The sequence below is a fragment of the Equus quagga genome, chromosome 4, assembly GCF_021613505.1.
Source record: "Equus quagga isolate Etosha38 chromosome 4, UCLA_HA_Equagga_1.0, whole genome shotgun sequence".
Taxonomy (NCBI): Eukaryota; Metazoa; Chordata; class Mammalia; order Perissodactyla; family Equidae; genus Equus; species Equus quagga.
This window is the reverse complement of record NC_060270.1, coordinates 81,353,812-81,374,753: the sequence shown is the minus strand read 5'-3', so window position 1 is coordinate 81,374,753 and position 20,942 is coordinate 81,353,812. Positions and strand designations below refer to the sequence as shown.

The 20,942-nt window shown below is 37.7% G+C and overlaps 1 protein-coding gene across 1 annotated transcript in view; it reads right to left on the bottom strand.

Annotated features, from left to right (window-relative positions):
* THSD7B (thrombospondin type 1 domain containing 7B) overlaps nt 1-20,942 on the bottom strand; it is a 675,055-nt gene that overhangs the window by 311,893 nt on the left and 342,220 nt on the right. Inside the window, exons 10-11 of the mRNA XM_046659574.1 lie at nt 14,224-14,353; nt 10,592-10,695 (exon numbers count right to left, since the gene is read on the bottom strand). Coding sequence (XP_046515530.1) covers nt 10,592-10,695; nt 14,224-14,353 — 234 coding nt within the window. The remainder of the gene's footprint in view (nt 1-10,591; nt 10,696-14,223; nt 14,354-20,942) is intronic.

The following is a 20,942-nucleotide window of genomic DNA, read 5'->3' as shown; positions in this document are numbered from 1 at the left end:
GGAAAGAGACGGGGTTATCTGGGGAGACACTATAGAAGAAGACAATAAAAGCAAAGAGGAGAACTATGAAGAATGATGCCGTATAAAGTTTGGCTGGAGGAAGAGAAGTCAGGCTCAGAACCTGGGACATAAGCATTCACGTGAGACAGAGAAGCACAGGAGAAAAGTGGGACATGACAGTAGAGATGAGGAGTCTCAAAAAAGAGGTAGACTCTTGTGGGCTCAAAAAAAAACTGGATTTACAATTAGAAGATCATGGGTGACTAGTGGGAAAGGGGTTTCTATGGACATTGAACCATTTTATAAAAGCTCTTTCACCTTTCTTCCTCATTGTTCCTGCATCTGTACTCTGTTATCTTCTAGAGTTTAGAAGAAAGGAAAAAGACTCTCAACTCCTGAATTTACCTCTCCATTCAGTCACATCCCTTACTGCCTCTAGAATCACGCTCCATCTAGTATTTTCTCCCTCTCTAACAGCTTCAACACATTTCCCCCACTGCTTATTTCTATTTTGTGTTCATATTTGTACAGGGTGATCCTCTCTTCACCGTTTGAACCCTGAGCTATAAAACTACTTCTTTTCTTGTTTTATTTGACAAACATTCTGTAAGGTCTTCTACTCGATATCTGTTTGCTTCCAGTCCTTGGTCTCAAAACTATAACCTTTTTGTAACCTACAATTACTTTGCTGAGACTAGACTCTGAATTCTCAGCTATGTCCACTCAATTGCCAAATCCTTTCTTCCATCTTTATTTACCCAATTATTTCTAAAACATTTGGCAATACCACATGTATATTTCTTGAAAATTTTACCTCCACAATTTTAATGATATTGTGCCAAGATTTTTCACTAATGTAAAGATGTTAGTTGGTATTTTGTGAAAAACAAGCTGTGTGGGCAAATGGGTTTGGGAAAATTCCCTGCTTAAAAAACAAAAAGGAATAAAAAGAGAAAGACAAAATCATGTCATTTACAACAACATGGATAGACCTTGAGAGTATGATGTTAAGCAAAATAAGCCAGATAGAGAAAGACAAACACTGCATAATTTCACTCATGTGGAAGATAAAAATACACGGACAAAGAGAACAAACTGTCGCTACTAGAGGGGAAGGAGATGGGGGGCTGGGTGAAAGGGATAAAGGGGCACATATGTATGGTGATGGACAACAATTAGACTACTGGAGGTGAGCACGATGAAGTGTATTCAAAAACTGATAAATAATAATGTATACCCGAAATTACACAATGTTATAAACCACTATGATATCAATAATTTACTTTAAGAAAAAGTAATAGATTTCTTCACAGCAGCACTCTAAAAGCCTTCAATTGGCTAATTCGACATTGAGAATTTCCACGAGGAAGACCATTTGGTCACAGAACCCTCCTTTTTTAATGTAACCAATGAAACTCTCCATTCATTTATTTTAATAAACCATGTGCTGCAAGATTTACCTTCTCCTTGGATTGGAAATATTCCTCTCTTCCAAGCTTTGAAAAAGAAAAGGAGATTAACATATCCTGAGCATCTATAAACAGTGGTAAAAGTAGCAAGAAATTGGAATTATTATTCCCATAGTAGATGGGAAAATTGAGGCACAGATAGGTTAAGTACATAGTTTGATCAAGCTCACACAAGGAGAGAATGGCAATACTATGATTTGAGGCAAGGTCCTTCACATTCCAAAGTAGAGGAACATTACTTTCATCACCCCAGATTACCTCTGGGTCTTAGGCCTCTACTCTTTCTCTGTGCTCTCTCCCAGAAAGAACTGGCATCAACTACAACCTTTAAGCAGATGATTTCAAAATACATGTTATTTTTCCAGAAATGATTATTCTTGCATACTTAAATACTGCATAGCTCCCTCTATCTCTATTTTTGTCAATTATTTATGTCAATTTTTGAGTCAATATTGTCTATTCTCATTGGTCTAAAATGACTGAATCTTTTCAATTCATCACTATCCTTTGTTCTGTATATAAATTTCGCTATTAACTAGCACTGATTTTTTTCTTAAAATGACTTATGTGTATTCCTTATAATCCATCCCCAAAGTCACTATTCTGATATAGGCTTTCAAATCCTTTGTGGTATAACTAGAAAGCCTCTGTGAACTCCAAACTTCTTACTCTCAGTTCCTACTTTTAATATCTTGCTATGAGGATGATCATCCTATCAACGTATTGAGTTTAACTGACTCTAGTAGGGTTTTCATTCTCATTCTTCATGTGTCTGAGTTAAAAGATTGGGTTTTTTTATCCCACATTGTGAATCCTTCAAAACATAATTGGCCTAAAAACACACTTATTTTGCAACTTTTGTATCAATTGGAATTCAGAGTAGTGGTTTGTCTGAGTTTTGATGCTCCTGTTAAAATAGAGCCTATAGAGCAAGTGGGGAGTTCCTTCTCCTCTTACTGCTACTAAAAGGAGTGCTGAAGTTTCTGTTTTCTTTAGAAATGCAAATAAAAGTATAAAAACATTACCTCCTTCTGATACAAACCTAAGATGGCTCTGGGGCTAAACGGAAATGAGTACCTTGACCTTAGTAACTTGAGAGCTAAGAGAAGCCAGGAGATTCACATCTATTTGAAGAGACTGAATTCTGGTCCTGGACAAGGGAAGTATAATCCTATTACATTTACACAGTTTGCAGTAGACTTTGAAATTCATATTAATCTTCCTGAAGGGAAGATACTTCTGTAACTGAGAGCCATGCAGTCAGAAGAGAAAATTATTGCTCCTAGTTTAGTAAATGACTGCATTCCTCAAATGAGAAAAACATTACTGCCTACCCATCCCCTCCCTCAATATCCATTTCATCAAAGAAATATATACTGGGGGTACAGGTGGGGTGGAAGTGGACTGAAGAGTTACTTTGTGCTTTGCTTCATAGCTTTTTATCTAAGAAATGGAGAAACTGGCAAAAGACACCATCTCTGAATCCACTCTTGGTTTCCATTGTCTTACTAAAGCACTGTGCCTTAGGTCACTCACTTCCTTTAATATTTATTTTTAATTTATTGCCAATTTTTTAAAATGTACATATTCTATCTGCAGCAACCATGAAAGTCATAAACCTAATCCTACCCTAAAACATACAAAGGAAATGAAAAATACTTCCCAGAATCATTATTCACTTACATTAAAATGCAATCTTTGCTATAAACCCTGCACTTCACTCTCTAAAATAGTGCCTACAGTATTATGAAACCCATTCTTTTGGAAAAATCTGAGGATATTTTAATTTAGAGAGTTGCCCTACACTGTCAATTAATTTCTACATTCTAACTTGATCTTCCTTTTATTTTCACACTTAAAAAAACTTATATTTAGAAGAGATCATTTTAAAGTTCCTTAAAAAATAGTTATTACCAATCATTTTGGAACCAGGTGCTAATTAGTAAGATAAATTAATAAAGAACATTATGTCCTCCCATTGTTAGTCTGGTGTTGCAGTAAGAACTGAAGTTAGAAATCCCTCCAAGAATGATCTTTAATATAAAGAATACTGGAGTCTGATTATTTTTTCCTATGAGATTAGCACGGTTATTAAAAATGATATCACAAAAGTTATTGAAAATAGTATTGCTCATTGCCTAGACTGGAAACTCTAGTACATTGATTTGGGATCTCAAGTGGTATCATGCCCTCCCTTCTTGAAACTGAGAGGAAAGCTATTGCCACTTGTCTTTTCCCATTTAAGAAACAGGTACATCTGTGGAAGGAGTTCCCGAGGTAGCTACTGGAAATGCCCACAGTTCACAGCTAATGTGGCTATTTTTGTTGAAGTCTTGAAGTAAACAGAAGTTACTCTAGTTTCCTTCCCTGCAAACCTTTTCCCTCCCCCTCCCACACTAAAAATAAACCAAAAATAGGAAACACTGTCACTGTATCTGTCTTTGACTATTGCTCAGTCACAGTTAAACCCCCTATCTTTGTTTTCCTCTCTGAATCTACTGAAATGACTTCTTGTGATCTCTGTAGATGAATATGAAAGAGAATAAACTTGTGCAACTTATAAGGTTAAATTACTATGCTTCCTCCATCTAGAGAAGTCCAATCATCCAGAGAAATTCGCTTCTTCTTTTAAAATGCAAGGATACTTGTCATCAGAAAGAAGAGCATGACTAACTGATGGGCCATTTTAACATTTTATTGACAGGCCATATCATTTCTTTATTTCAAAATGTGTGTTTTTGCTGTATTTTTGTGTGTTTTCCAGACAAAAGTTGGCTGATGATCTGACAGTGGTTTAGTATCTTTATCTCTAACTTTCTCCCCATGAAGCAACATAACTAGAGAAGAACAATTTTCAGTCAGAAAATTAGAGTATTCAGATCTTTAATATGAATAGTTTCCTCTTAATTCAGCTTATTTAATATATTTACTTACCTCTGTTATATATAGATATACAACTTATATTTATATAGTTTATACAATCTTAGAAAATTATATAAATCAATTTTTAAAGACTCAATCACATATTAGAAGCCCTAGAAAATTAAATTATGAAATAGTGTATGAAATAAAGCATACTTCACTAAAATAGCAGACATACACATACACGTATTTCGTGAGAATCGTCCCTTTTGAATACCAGGTACTATTAGTTTACTATTAAGGGCTTTAGACTACTTTTTTCCTTAACTTCTTCCTACCTATTTCTAACCCCTTTCTTTTTTACAAATAAAGGTAATCCAGAACTTATTTTGAAAGTGGATTATTTTGTCCCATTTTTTTCTGGAAAAGCACCCTTATTTTAAACAAATTTCTTGAATGCAAAGAAAACACACAGATTCCACCAAAACTATTGTGTAAGAAGAGGATGCCTCTTATAGTGGCAAAAACCAATTAAGGGAGAACAAAAAGATTTGACAGGGATTAGAGATCTGCCTCCTTTGGTCCACATAAACATTGTTCAGTGAAAACAAACCAAAAAAGAACACAGGTACTTCATGGAAGTCAAGGATATCTTAGACAACTTTGATCTCCAGTTAGATGCCAAGTTTCTCTTCTATGATAGAGTATAGTTACTCACAAGCTTATGAATGAGAAGAAAGTACTGTCCAAAAGAAAAATACTGGCAAGTCCATCAGCCTAGTTTTAAAGTAGTCACTGTGAATAGCAAAATAAGAGTCATACCATATCAGTCCATAGACAAATTCACTCTCCTTTGAGGAATGCCAGCATCTTCACTTTTCTTTTTTTAGTACTAGAGTTTCACCCTATTAACGGCAGTTTCCTCAAAGTATATTAGAATATTTAAGTTTCTTATACTCTCATTTGGCACAACAGCTAAGCTACCATCCTTTTTTTATTCAGATTAAGCACAAGAAGCTGGCCAGAGAGAATAGCTCTGTCGCATAAGTGTGGGATAACCAGGACAAAAAAAACAAAATGCCCACTTCCTTGGAGATGGTACAGATATTTCGCTATAGCTATGATTCTATCTGCCTTTCTGTTTTCTTTTCTTTTACTTCTTTTTTGATTAGAAGAATATTACACAAATGTATTCTTACTATAAATCGATTTACCAGGTCAGCAATATAAACACAATAAGGTAAAACAAGGGGTACTTCTGTTTTGGGCAGTATAATGGCTTAGAAATCACAAAAGACCTTTCTAATGAAAAACAAAAAAAAATGACATAAAATATATATGTTACAAATGGATTTCTGGGCTTGCCCAAAAGAAAGGAACCCCAAAGCACAAAACAAAGTGAAAGCTTGGGATGCAAGGTAAGCAAGAAAGACAATTTTCATCCTGAGGATTTCTATCAAATCTTGGAGACTGAACTTTCCACTTTCCTGGTTCCAAGTCCCGCTATGGAGAATCTCATAAAAGGCCCCATACCAGAAGTGATGGCCACAAAAGCTGGCCCTCATTGTAAAGGTGACCTAGAAAGAAACATGCCAAGCAAAATGTCTTGGCAAGGCCACTTGCCTGTCTGAAACTTAACACTGGAAGGAGAGGGGGAAAAAAAAATCTCTTGTGAGGCCTAAACTGGCCTTTCCATGAGTTTATGATCTGAATTCATGGTCCCTCTGTGATTCAAAAAATCCTCAAAGAGAAAATTAAATTTAAAGTGTTTCCAGATTGATGGGGCTCCCACGGGACTGAAGAGTGCTACAGCTGCCCGGCCAGCATGCTGAAGAGGTGGAGGAAGGGAACCAAATGAGGATCTCATCAGTCCCTGTTCACACTCTCCTTCCATCCTCTTGACTTCACTCTAGCCCTCATCTCCACCTCCTCTGCCTGATGTCCAAAGTCCACAACCGCTATGGCTCTATGTCCCCAGAGAATAAGCCTCCAGCCTCTCACAAAAACAGGAAGAGGTAGAAACCTGACTGTGCAAAAGATGAGGAACTGAGCAGGGAGAGTGCTCACTGCTCCTTAACCAGAATCAGACTTTCAAAAGCCCCTGTTTTTTCTTCTACCCCCAACACACACACACACACACACACACACACACACACACAACCTTGCATACTTTCCTCTCCAGAATGTGGTGATTTTCTGGAGTTGCCCAGGCCAAATCACTTTGTTTCTCTTCAGCCTCCTCACCTTCACCCCTGCCAAGACTCAGGTATAATTCTGTTCTGCAAAGTAAAGATGGGAGTAGAATGTCTTTGCTCCACTGTCTTAAAATTGGAGACCCATCCTACTACTTTAAAAGTGCAAGTTTCCCAGCACTAAACACTAGGAATCCTCTAATGTGGATATCTAGCTCGGGGCAAATTCAAGGAGGTCACTTGCTTAGTCTGAATGACTATCAAGCCTCCAGCTAGAATTCATTTAAATTAAAATCCAAAGTAGAATTCTTCTAAATCAGATAAAATAATTTCTCATTTATGTAATAATTCTACATAATTTAGGAGCAATGTCTCTGCAGAATTTACTAAGTAGTTTTGTAATAAAAACCAACCAGTATGATAATCCAGTACCACAGAGTGTCAAAGCCCAGGTCACCATATAAAGGTACACACTGCACAAAGGGTCCATTTTTAAAGGACTTCACTCATGTAGATATTGCTGATCTAGATATTTTATAACAATTTTCCAGCAGAAAGTAGGCAAAGATCTTGTAGTAACAGGGTAATATTATTACAATTTTCTGACATACAGAAGTAAATGTTTTAAGGAGTGGTCCTTTCTAATAATTGACACAGAGTCACTGTATACCCTCACAGTAGTCATGAATCAAAGTACCTTGCCAATCAAATATTCATATGTAAATGTTCTGAAAGGGACATCATTTGCAGAGCGTAACTGTTATGGACTGAACTGTGTCCCCCCAAAATTCATTTGTGGAAGCCCTAACCCCAAGTATAACTGTATTTGGAGATAATAAAGACCACCAGAAGCAGATTGCTTTCAGCTGGCAATACCGGCAATACCCCTTCACTCTCCTACCTCAGGGGTATATCAACTCTCCAGTCCCATGTTATAGTTTAGTTTGCAGGGATCTCAATCATCTTTCCCTTCAACAAGATATCACATTGGTCCATGATGACATTATGCTGACTGGACCTAGTAAGCAAGAAATAGCAACTACTCTAGACTTATTGGTGAGGGTGGGAAATAATATGAAAAAAATCAGGAGCCTTCTACCTCACTGAAATTTCTAGGGGTCCAGTGGTATGGGGCATGTCAAGACATCCCTTCTAAGGTGAAGGATAAGTTGTTTCATCCAGCCCCTCCTACAACCAAAATATAGGCACAACACCTAGCATGCCTCTTTGGATTTTGGAGGCAACATATTCCTCATCTGGCTGTGTTACTCCAGTCCATTTACCTAGTGAACTGAAAAGCTGCCAGTTTTGAGTGGGACCCAGAATAAGAAAAGGTTCTGTAATAGGTCCAGGCTACTGTGCACACTGTTCTGCCACTTGGGCTATTGGATCCAGCAAATCCTGTGGAGCTTCAAGTATCAGTGGCAGATAGGGATGCTGTTTTCAGCTTTTGGCAAAATAGTATAGGTGAACTGCAGTGCACGTTCTTAGGATTTTGGAGCAAAGCGCTGCCGTCTCTGTGGACAATTAGTCTCCTTTTGAGAAACAGTTTTTGTCTGCTACTGGGTCTCAGTAGAGACTGAATGCTTAATCATGGGCCGCCAAGTTGCCAAGCAACCTGAACTGCCCATGATGAGCTGGGTGTTATCTGACTCACCAAGTCATAAAGTAGGGCACACACAGCAGCACTCCATCATTAAATGGAAGTGGTACATATGTGATTGGGCTCAACCAGGCCCTGAAGGCACAAGTAAATTACATGAAGAAGTGGTCCAAATGCTCATGGTCCCAACTCCTGCTACAATATATTTTTTCTCTCATCCTACACCTATGGATAATTCCCTATCCTCACTGACAGAGGAAGAGATGACTCAGTTCTGGTTTACACGTGGTTCTGCATGACATGTAGGCACAATCCCAAAATGGGCAGCTGCATCACTACAGCGCCTTTCTGGGACATCCTTAAAAGACAGGGGTAAAGGAAAGTCTTCCCAGTGGATAAAACTTCAAGCAGTGCACCTGGTTGTTTGCTTCTCTTGGAAGGAGAAATGGCCAGATGTGCAATTATATACAGATTCTTGGGCTGTGGCCAATGGTTTTGCTGGATGCTCAGAGACTTGGAAGGAATGTGATTGGAAAATTTGTGACAAGGAAGTTTTGGAAAGAAGTATGTGGATAGACCCCTCCAAATGGACAAAAAAAAATGTGAACATATTTGTGTTTCATGTGAATGTTCACTAAAGGGTGACCCATAGAGGATGATTTTAATAATCAAGTGGATAGGATGATCTATTTTGTGGATACCAGTCAGCCTCTTTCCCCAGACACCCCTGTCATCACCCAATGGACTTATGAATAAATTAGCCATGGTGGCTGGAATGGGGGTTTATGCGTGGGCCCAGCAACGTGGCCTTCCACTCAATAAGGCTGACTTGGCTATGGCCACCACTAAGTGCTCAATCTTCCAGCAGCAAGAATGAAGACTGAGTCCCCAATACAGCACCATTCCCCAGGGTGATCTGTCAGCTACATGGTGGCAGGTTGATTATATTGGACCATTCCCATCATAGAAGGGACATTGTTTTGTTCTTACTGGAATGGGCACTTATTCTGGATATGGACTTGCCTTCCCTGGAGGCAAGGCTTCTGCCAAAACTACCATCCATAAACTTATAGCATGCTTCATCCATAGACACGGTATTCCACATAGCATTGCTTCTGATCAAGGAACTCACTTCACAGCAAATGAAGTGTGACAATGGGCCCCTGCTCATGGAATTCACTGATCTTACAATGTTCCCCACCATCCTGAAGCAGGTAGCTTGATAGAATGGTAGAAAGGTCTTTTGAAGACTCAGTTACTGCACCAGCTGAGTGCCAATAGCTTGCATGGGGGAAAAGTTTCCCAAAAGACTGTATATGCTCTGAGTCAGCATCAAATATATTGTGCTGTTTCTTCCACAGCTAGAATTCATGGATCCAGGAATCAAGGGATGGGAATGGGAGTAGCACAATTCACTATTACCACTAGTGACCCACTAATAAAATCTTTTGCTTCCTGTCACCTGCGATCTTATGCTCTGGTGCCAATAGGTCTTAGTTCTGAAGGGAGGAATGCTTCCACTAAGAGAAACAATGTTCATTGAACAGGAAGTTAACACTGTTGCCAGGCCATGCTGCCTCATGCTTTTGAATCAACAGACAAAGAAGGGATTTACTGTGCTGGCTGGGATGATTGATCCTGACTGATACAATAACCTATACAACAAGAAGAGAAACTTAACAGTAAATATGTCTTTTAGAAGAATTATCAAACCACTGCAATGTAGTTGGTCCCACAATGTCTGATTTTGCTACATATGTCCCTTTAGTGACAAAGTGGTCGTATTTTAAAAATAAAGCACTTTTTATCAATCCTCATATTACTGGCACTTGGATTATGAATGAAACAGAAAAGTGAGCAGTCTGATGAGTGTTCAGTGCTTTTCAGAGATTTCAATATGCCACACCTTGTAGACACTGGTGATAAAAGGCATTTCTACTTAGACCCAAAAGCCTATTCACAACATCTTCCAGAAATTTTAATAATTCTTTTCTATGTATATTATATAAAGAACACACAGCAAGTGTGTATATAACAATTACATTTAAGTAATGATGATTAAAATTAACCAATTAAATTATTGAAATTAGTTATCCTTTTATTCATTCAGCAAATATTGAATTAGCACTTAAAATGTGTGATGTATACTATTGTCTAATCTTGACATATCCTTCACTCCCTGGCTAATATCCAATGTACATTTGGAACATCAGCATTGGGGTATGCTGATGACTGAGAATAGATATTTGCTTACATTGCATTAATTCTTAGGTGCACTAGCTGGTTATGGTTAAAAGATGGTAAAATATCAACATTAATGCCAAACAAACTCAACCACTGCTAAATATAAATAATCCAATCCTATAATACCACAACTTATTCAAACATAAAACTAAGCAGCAGTTTATAAGAGAAACATAATTTTAAATCATATTTGACTACAAAAAATTTTAAAGTCCCCTTACCTCTTGTTTGTACCCCTTTTCCACAGGCTTCACTGGTGCCCATTATTCCTTGCCTGACGGACTCTGGCACCAAGAAACAAGGGCTCCATTTCTGCAGCTTCCACCTGTGATTACAAGGAATAGCAGACTAGAAATTTCACCATGACAAACATACAAAAGAAATACTTGAAACAGACAAATTTGAAATCCAAAAGCATAAAGATAGTAATTCAATAAAAATGGATTTGAAACCAATGTCATAAAATAGCACCAGGGATGACAATAGTCCACTCTGCCCCAGATTCGTAGTTAATGCAGTAATTCCATTTCTTAAATGTGGACATTTTGCACAAAAACCTTAGTTCATACAGTGAAGAGCCATAAAAGCATTAGAAGCGCAAATCAAATCTAGAAGGCTTACCTCTTTATGAACTTAAAATTGCTTAAAAAAACAATAAAAGAGAAAATCTCTATGTTCCATTGGAGTATTAGAGAATCAAGATTCAAAGACCTGAAAGTTTGGGGTGCAAATCTTGACACTTGATCTTTTGCTTCAAGTATTTTATAAGATGTTTCCTAAGACTTTGGAGTAACTCTAACATCTCAGTAGGTTATAAAGTAAAAGGGAGGTGGGGGGCCACAGAGATCTATCTTACATGAAAGTTCATCTCAAGGAAGAGAAATTGATCTGCCTCTGATGAATTACCAATATTTCTATTCCTCAGATAAAGTAATCTCTAAGGAAGCCTTCTGGCTTTCCACTGTTTTCCTTTCTCAAGTCAACAAGACTCTCTCTTTTTATGATCCACAGGACAGACTGTGACTTCTGTCCTTTAACCTGTCTTTTCAGAATGTTCCACATAACCCATACCCTAATTGTAACCAAGACTCTGTTCATTCACTTAATATATTTTTATTTCTTTTTCGTATAAGCCAATACCTCTGATAAGAGACGCTACTTCAAAGAATGGAACAGAAATATGAAGCAAAAACATCACTGACTGGTTTTGCAAGATGAAAAGTTCTAGAGACTTGTTGCAGAACAATGTACATAAAATTAACACTACTGTACCGTACACTTAAAAATGGTTAAGATAATAAATTTTGCGTTATGTGTCTTTTACCACAAGAAAAATAAAAGAAGTCTTAGTAACAGAAAAAAAATGTATACCAGAATTCCTTTGATCAGGAGAAGTCACTTTAGGGAACCCTCTTAGTTATGTCAGAAGACCTTAATATAGTGGGTGGAGGTCACTTCACATAGCCGGCCATGAATATCAGCACGCACTACCTCCTCACCCCTCTTCTAGACTAAATGAGTCTCAAGTTCTTGGACAATTGGAGGTAAGTGAGGCAGAGGTGGTCTTAACGGAGAGATATAGACCATCTTGCAGAATCAAGTAAAGTATATTACAATGTAAAGTTAAAAAATATGTATATATCATTGACTTCATTCAAGTGGCCTCCATATTGGGAATAACTGAAGAATTGGGGAGAAATCAGGGAATAGTAAAACAGAAAAACACACCATGTTTAAAGAAATCACCTATTAATTTTAAATAGTTGTAACTTTACTTTGTATATGCATAGACTCACTCAGTATAATTCAAAACACAGAAACTGAAATGATAAGGGGTTTTCAATTAGGATTTATCATTCATTCAGATCCCTTAAGCTTACATAGCCTTTCTAGACCAGAATGAGACCAAGGAATTCAACCTAGTGTAGTGTGCTTCATAGACTGAAATAGGAAGGAATTTTCAGGACTCTCTTGTTAAACTCTCAGTTTTCAGATGATAAACCTGGGCTCAGGAGGTTAAGTGTCATGCCCAAAATTGCCCAAGTCAGGGCAGGCCGGCTGTCAATCTCAAATTCCTGGATGTTCAGCCACAGACTCTTGGCTATATCCCATTGCCAATTCTACGCAGGGATATACCGCCCATACGGTCTTCCCTTTTGTTGGGAAATCCTCAAATTCACAGAAAAATTTCTATAGACATTTTGATTCTGTTTTAATTTGGTAAACATGTGAACATGTCACTTTAATGGAGTAAAAAAGAAGAATTGGAAGATAAGATAAAGGTCTATATTAACCTGCCTCCCTAACATACCAATGAGGGAGAAAGCAAAACCTAAATTGGAAGCACATTGCTCAAAATTCAAGGATATTTTACTAAAGCACAGAGAAGCATGCTGATAACTTGGACACATATTAAACCACACATCAGGAGAAATGATACAATGATCCAATCCATATGCAGCGGAACTGATTTCTGGGGAAAATGGAAGGAGGTCAATAATAGAAACTAGTTCAAACACGAGTGGCTAAATTGAAGTCCAGGCAAGAAAGTAAAAAGAGTGGACAATAGAGAGGAAGAGGCCACTAACGGCTTCTAGGATTTTCTCTGATTATAATAGCCTTGGGTTCAGAAAAATGTCTAATAATATTTGATTTGGCTAATTTTTTCAATTGAGTGTTTTCCCTGAGAGCTCTTTTGCTGGACTCAGAACTTTCAATATTTATACATGGCACAAAAGGATGAATATTGACAGTGTTTCCACAATGTCCCTGTAGTTAATGAGACAAAATTAGCAGTCTGGGCACGTCCCCAGTGTTTATTTACAGCTTCCCCAAACTGGTCATCAGATAGAAACAATAGGAGTAAAGGGATGATAAAATCAATAGTAATTTAGATTTCTTCGTTGATACCCTAAACTTTAATGTGAGTCATCTTCTAAAAAAAACAAAGGAACGAAAAGAAAAGGAACTTGTATTTTCCCCAATAAATCAGCCCTTGAATTTCACAGCTTTAAGATATAGTTTCTCAAATAATCAGGAGAGACACAAAGCATTTTTGCTAAAGGCATTTTTAAGTGTGCTGATAACTATATGATTTTCAAGACCATGGACTTTATTCACAAATCAGTAAAACCCAATAGTGAATTTAATCCAGATGTACTTTAAAGCAATATTTTAATCCAATGTTAAAAGAGTGGAAGTTAATGACCAAACACACAAACCTCAGGTATTGTTTTTGTAAATAATAATCACCAACTTGCCAAGAGGGAACAACTAGGTAACATATAGTTTAGAAGTTACTCGTTTTGGTTTTTTTAAAAAAATATTTTTTTCACAGGTTAAACTTCTTTTTCTAATTAGATGTTTTTTAAAATGTGCATATGATAAAAATTTAGAACCAAAAACATTTTTGAGTTAAAACAAGCAACCATTAAAGAAGTACAAATTTGATTTTTAGTTCTTGGTAAAAAGCTTTAGGATGAAGACAATAGAATTAGATAAGTTATCTGTGTGTATATGCATGAGTGCTTCAGGCAAAGACCTCATCCTGAACCTCTTTGGAGCCTGACCCTGAAAACTGATTGCCTGGATGGCAGAATTCCAGCAGCTCATTTACAATAAAAACATGTTTGTTTCCTTTTTCCTGTTAATTAGACTTTCACATTCTTTGTCAAAATAGATTCCAGATAAGAGGGGAAAGCATTGAGGTACTCGAAGATAAACAACATTACCTCATCTTATTCCTCACTAAGCAATCATATTTTATATGAAAGAAAATAGGTCAGATTTTATATGAAAGAAAATAGGTCAGATTTTATACTAAAGTCTAATGATTAACTCTGAAGGTAATTACCGATATATGGGGCACAATGAGACATCTTCACATTCTCGCTCTTCAAATAAGGTATCTGGGCACTCCTGGCCTCCGTTGGCTGCTTCTTGAATGATAATCCTGTATCGAGACTGTTTTATTGTGGCATTTCCTGAAGAAAAGGAGAAATAAAATTATAGTGCCCTTTTAGGTGGAGAAAAATCCAGGGTTAGGAAGCAATTGAAAAAAAAAGAGATGAGGTAAGAGCATGTGAAAGGACTAGCTGGGAAACGAGAATAAGAAGCAGAGACCCAGGTTTTATACTTAACAGTAGACTCAATCTTACTTCTATGAGATAGACATGTAATACTTAATAACCGTGATTTCAAATCTACTTATTCTAACAGGTAAAGATTGTTTCCCATCGTCTTAATGTATTTTAAATGAATCATAATCTATATTACCTGTGGCATAAGAGTTACATTGCATAATCTGAGAGGGCCCAGAAACCCTCTTTGATCTCAAAATAACAGCTCAAGGAGCTAGGGTTTTACTACTGGCAGTCCACTCCTTCGGGCAAGGAACTTCCTTCTGTTGGCTACTTTTTACAACGCAAACACTCTTCTTAAAATTGATACATTACTAATGTATTTATTTATGGGTATTGGCTTATTAGATTTCTTATTTCTCATTACCTGAGACAATATGCATGTAATTGAAATTTAGGGAAGAGGCACTAAAATTGTGATGGAACAAAATATTGTCTACTTCATGGTTTTGCTGAGAAGCAGAAGTATTAACAGGCACCTCAATAAAAAGACAGCTGATGTTTGCTTTAATGTGTTGGAGCCTTCATTTCATAATCTTTAGATGCCTTCTGAATCAACAACAGCAACAAAAATCAATTATAGTTATAGTGGTTATCAACTACTTCAATTACTATATGCAAGTTATTGAACTAGATAAGAAGATACGAATTCTTGAGCTTACATTTAAACAGAAACAAAAAGGAGCAGATAGATACACAACTAGTTACAAGCCATTGTAGGGAGAGAAGTGACAGACAGGGGTGCAGTGTTAGGAGAATATAGAAGAAAGAGCGATAATTTGTGTCCCTGGAAACCAGACAGATCACGGAGGAAGCAGATTGTATTATGGGACTTGAAGTCTGAACAGGAAAAAGAAAAATGACTGAAGTCATTTCAAGGCAAGAAACAATTTTTTCTTTTCTTTTCTTTTTTTTTTTTTTTTTTTGCTGAGGAAGATTAGCCCTGAGTTAACATCTGTGCCAATCTTCCTCCGCTTTATATGTGGATTGCTGCTACAGCATAGCTGATGTGTGGTGTAGATCTGTGCCCGGGATCCAGACCCACAAACCCAGGCCACTGAAGTGGAGCATGTGGAATTTAACCACTATGCCACGGGGCTGGCCCCAAGAAAACTGTTTGAGTAAAGACACTGAAATATAAGGAATGGAATGGAATAAGGCACATGGAATTTATAGAGAAAGACATGCAACTGCATTCAGAAGGAAGATGTGTGTGTATGGCTTGTGTGTGTGCACATATGGAGGGTTATAAAGAATGGAGAGCAGGGGAGTGTAGGAGAAAATGGAGTTAACTGGTAGGTTTGAGACAGATAATGGATCTAACTATGTTAAGAAGAACATTTCTAGAAAGCCAGTGAACTAAGTGGAGTAAAATAAAAGAAAAAAAAAAAGGAGGTTTCATTAAAATTATTTATTCACATGGTTTTAAAAAAATCATTAGCACAAAAAGGCTCATAGTGAGAAGCAATTGACCCACAAGCCATTCCCTGCCCTCCTCCTCCCAGAATATTTGGAACCGTTTCTGCATTTAGTTCTTCTGTGGTTATCTCCAAATCTATAAATAATATGCTTATGCCATTACTTCTTGATTTATTAACTTTAGACATCATCTGACTTTCTGCTGTAATTGACAAGAGTTTACTTTGCACCACCTTTCAACTTTTTATAATTATATCACTATTTTTATGCCTCTACTGGTTATTTAAAAGCTTTAAACAAGCCATATTTTTTTCAGTCCCACTCCTTACTCCTGTCCTCCATCAGACCAGCCGCCACAATTCTAAAGTGTCTTCCTGGGTAGATGAGCTTCCCCTTCTATTGCCACCCACATTCCTGCTAAGTTAGGTCATGCTTTCCTGTGCTGTGTCACAGTTTCTCGGCTCTTCAGTCTTTGTCCATTACATCTTTCATAAATGAGTTTTGGCGCTCTCATCCATCAATGGTCCTCTCCTTTTGTTTTGGATGAGGAGTTAGGGCTTTTAAAATTCATTTTTATTATTTTAATGAGATTATGAGTAAAAGGGGAGACCAAGACATTTACACATTTCATGATCTTGAATTATAAATTAAGGAGATGTATGGGATATTATCTATATCATATTACATATTATATACATTTTCTACATCTATTCTATTACAGATCTCCTTTTTTTTTCTTTTCCATTTTTAATCTGCTCCATATCCAGGGAACTGATCATATTAGAAGTGTATCAGTGACCCCCTTCTCCATTCGCTTCTGGTTAGGTTTGGCCAGTGGGCAGATGGGGCACACAATGGAAGGAAATAAAGATGGCAAGAGGAGAGAGAGATAGATTGGGGTATTTATTTCACCAGATTTTATCCTCTGGATCATCTCAAGATGGTTTCCTACCCCTACCCAAATCCCCAGTTCCTGTGAAGGGGACACTTCTACGGCTACCTTCTCTGAGTTCTAACTACTCCAACCCCTACCAACTTTCAGGCTCCCAACGTGGGTAGTCCAGGTACTGAACCATCTCCTGTTAATTTAAGTTACCCTGCCCATTCCTTTGTAAATACTCCCTTCGTTAAATTTTACCCAGTTGCCCCATTTGAGTGGGCCACTTGTTTCTTGCCAGGACATGCTAATAAATCAAGGAAGACAATCTACTATTTGAGAGAAAGGAATGCTATAATTGGCCCCTCTCTAAAAGTAGTTAAAGCCCTCTGAGGAGTATGAAACACAAGGTAAAAAAGAAAAAAAAACTATAATTAAAACAGTTCTACATAATAATGCAAAAGCAATCTCAATTTCAGTGGGGACATCTTTATAAATAATAACTCCTTTAGGAAAAAGTCTCTTCTCCCACTCTCAATTAATTCCAATTACACTCTACTTACTCTGAAAATCATTTTTTACCTTTAGGATATGTATGTGAATGGGTGTGTGTGTGTGTGTGCACATGTGTGTTTTGTCCAAGTGTTATCTTAGGTGACCAGAAACAAAGATTGAACACAATAGGAAGAACGAAAGGGATGACTTTACCTCACACTGAGAGAAAACATGGATCAATGCCTCTCCCTTCACACTGCATGCACGTGCAAACACAAAGCACATGCACCACACAAAGGACACTCGCATGCAGAGGTGCTCTGGTTTCTGGTGTAACTCTAGGGCAAATAATTCAAAGTTTGGGAAAAACAGCTGCATTGATTATCACATTCTAAAGTGGCTCGGGTGGAGGTTGAGAAGGATGGGTTCTACAGGTAAAACAAATTTTTAGAATAGCGGTAAGGTATTTCCGGAAAGAAAATTGACTGTCACTGTACAGAAATGAAGAAGAATTTATAGGTATTTGAAGAGAGAGAGAAAGATAAGGGAGGATCTTAAGATAGGGAAACAACACCAGGATCTGTGAGAGATTTGCTACGAGTTTCTCTTTCTGTGTGAATGTGTGTATTTCTTTCTCCTTGAACTTTGGAATAGTCACATTTAATATTCGGTTTAAAAGGAATTTTCCCCTCGGTATGGTGTAAGTGCCTCAATTTATGACCAAACCTACAGCAGAGTCAGTTACACACAACAGACATGATTTAGCCGGCATCATGGGAAACTCAAGGGCAGGCATCATCTAAACTTGGGACAGAGCAGTCAACAGTCTTCTCACTCCAGCTCTACTTTGAAGCCAGCATGAGGGTAACAGTTTTGTATCAAGGAAGGACAATGATTCCAGAAATCCAAGAGGTAATTAGAAACACAAGAAGTAGACACCAGCCCCATGGCCGAGTGGTCAAGCTCACATGCTCTGTTTCCCTGGGCCTGGACTTAGCACCACTCATCAAGTCATGCTGTGGTGGCATCCCACATTGAGGAACTAGAATGACCTACAACTAGGATATACAACTATGTACTGGGGATTTGGGGAGAAAAAAAATGGAAGATTGGCAACAGCTGTTAGCTCAAGGCCAACATTTCTCACCAAAGAAAAAGAAAGAAAAAGAAAAACGAAGAAGTAGATGCCTCTGGCAGCATCCAACATCATGGTTTGAAGTCAGACAAGAGAGAATGAACAAAAGGCTAAGTGAAGCTCTCAGAAAGTGATGTCAAGCAGAGCCTCTCTTTCCACTGAACACACAAGAAGAAAAGGATTGCTGGGAAGTAGATAAAGAAAGAGGAAGATAGTGGCTTTGCAAGTGGCAAACATTTGGATTACATATGTGTGTAAAACGTAGTAGAAGTTTCCAGGAAACATCACCTTAATCTATATTGGATCCACTTCTGAACATTTTGCACATGCTATCTTATTTTATTATTGCAACACTTTACGAGGTTGGTATTACTACTACTATGATTGCTATTATTCCCATTTTACAAATAAGAAAATGGAAGGTGGGAGAGTTACATAATTTGCCCAAAGTCACCTAGCTAGGATTAAAACTGTGGTTAAACAGACATCAAAGCCCATAATCTTCCCATAAGAGACTTAATAGTAAGATGTAGAGAGGGGGCATTCCAGGGACAAGTTCATGTCACAGCTCCTTAGTCATTCCCAAGAGATCTTTTTCCTTTTCTAATCAGTTCTTCAATAGTACCCTGTTGGCAGAAGTCTTCAAGTGTCAATAAAAACACGGTGTGTGAGGGCCTTTGTGAGTGATGCTTCCAACCTCATTAGGGCTATGAAAAACAACAATAAATTAAAGTGCTTGTTTGCAAACATAAACAACTGCTCAAGCATGATTACGGCTAATAAACAACTAGTCTAATTTCAATTTTGATTTATGCATATTTTATTATCACTAAGTCATCAGGCATGATTAAACATAAGTTATTAATTATAGTCAAAAGAAGTAACACTCAAAGAAGATGTCAACTTAAAGATCAAGAACCATATTTAATATAGGAAATATACAAGTGAGCTAGAAACATTGAGGGACAGTTACAGATTCCCTGTGAAGGTCTACACCAGTCTCTCCCAAAAAGATGGCAGCAAAGGTGGAGGGAATCAGGATGTAAAGAGCACCTCTGGGAGATTCACAGCCAGGTAAGCTGGGGTGCATCACACCAAATTGAAGAGTCATGACTGTTGGTGCCAGGGTTATTCAATCAACGATTTGGAGTAAAGAACTGCCCCTAAGTTTCCAATCAGTTTGCACTGTAAGAGTAGGGAAAAAGCAAGCAGAGCACAGGAGAGCAGGGTGAACATACACCCTGGCCGAGGGGAGAGGCAGGGCTGGAGAAGAACACAGGAGGATAGGGCTCCTAAAGGCAAGTGGATGTGCAAAGTAGGTGCAGGACGTTTACATATCAGCAATGTGCACAGATATTCCAATGCAATCTGCAGAATTCTAAAGGTAGTTTTTTAAAAAATGACCACTCTAGCTTTCCCTTTTTTCTCAAATATCTCCATTACTAATAGCTCTAATAGATCTCTGTGACCCATTCTGCTTCATGGCACCAATATTCTTCCAAGCTTATTGCCTTGGAACTCTTGGTTGTCACCTGGTGCTCTCTTTCCTCCTCCTCACTTACACATCCAGTTCACCATTAAACAAACAAAACCAAAGATCTGCTGACGATTCCTCTTTAATTGGTCCTGAAGCCAAAAGATGGCACCAATGATATTTTAAGATTCATATCATAAACAACTACACGTTAAATATTCCCAGGAGTTGAGTTACAACTCGAGGGTCTTTTAGACTTCAGGCAATTCCTTTAACCTTGAGATGCCTCAGCTTCCTTGGCTACAAAACAGGTCAAATAAAAGTTTTTATTTCATACAATCACTGTGAGGATTAAATGAGATACTGCATGTAATACATGTACATATTGCCTGGTACAAGAGGTCTTCTCTAGCATAATAGGAGTTCATACAAGACTCATGCAAGTTCATGCAAGTGAGAAGAAAGATGAAAGAAAACAGAAGAGGAAATTCTTCAATGGATGACGCTCTTTCTAATTAAAAGAAAAATGTAACAAATTGGTCTTCTGTTCAGTGCTGGGTCTCATCCACATTCTAAACATCTAGGAGTAGACTATGAGTGGCTTAAAATCATTCCCTGTTCCTGGTAAATTAAACTACAGTTGCCACACAGTTAGTACTAACCACCTTCTCATAACATTGGAGAAGAAGGGACAGGGTGTGTAAATGTTCCGTTGGTTCAGGGCAGTCCTGATGAATGCCTGTTATCCTGACTTAAATATTAATAGCTCATCCACTCACTTTCAGAAGTGCCTCAGTTGGTGTGAGAAATTGTATGATCAATTGGGAAGAAGACTGCCCCTCCATGTGAATGCAAGAAACAAGCACATTTCGTTTCTCACTGCAGCGTAGGGTTGCATTTCCAATGTGTGGAAAAGGTAAACTGCACTGCTGTTCTTAAAATTATCTCTTCAATCTGACCACTGGACTTTTTTATTTCTTGCCACAGAATTCTGCTTGGGACAGCTGCTCATGTTTCAGAAGACGACTGTTTT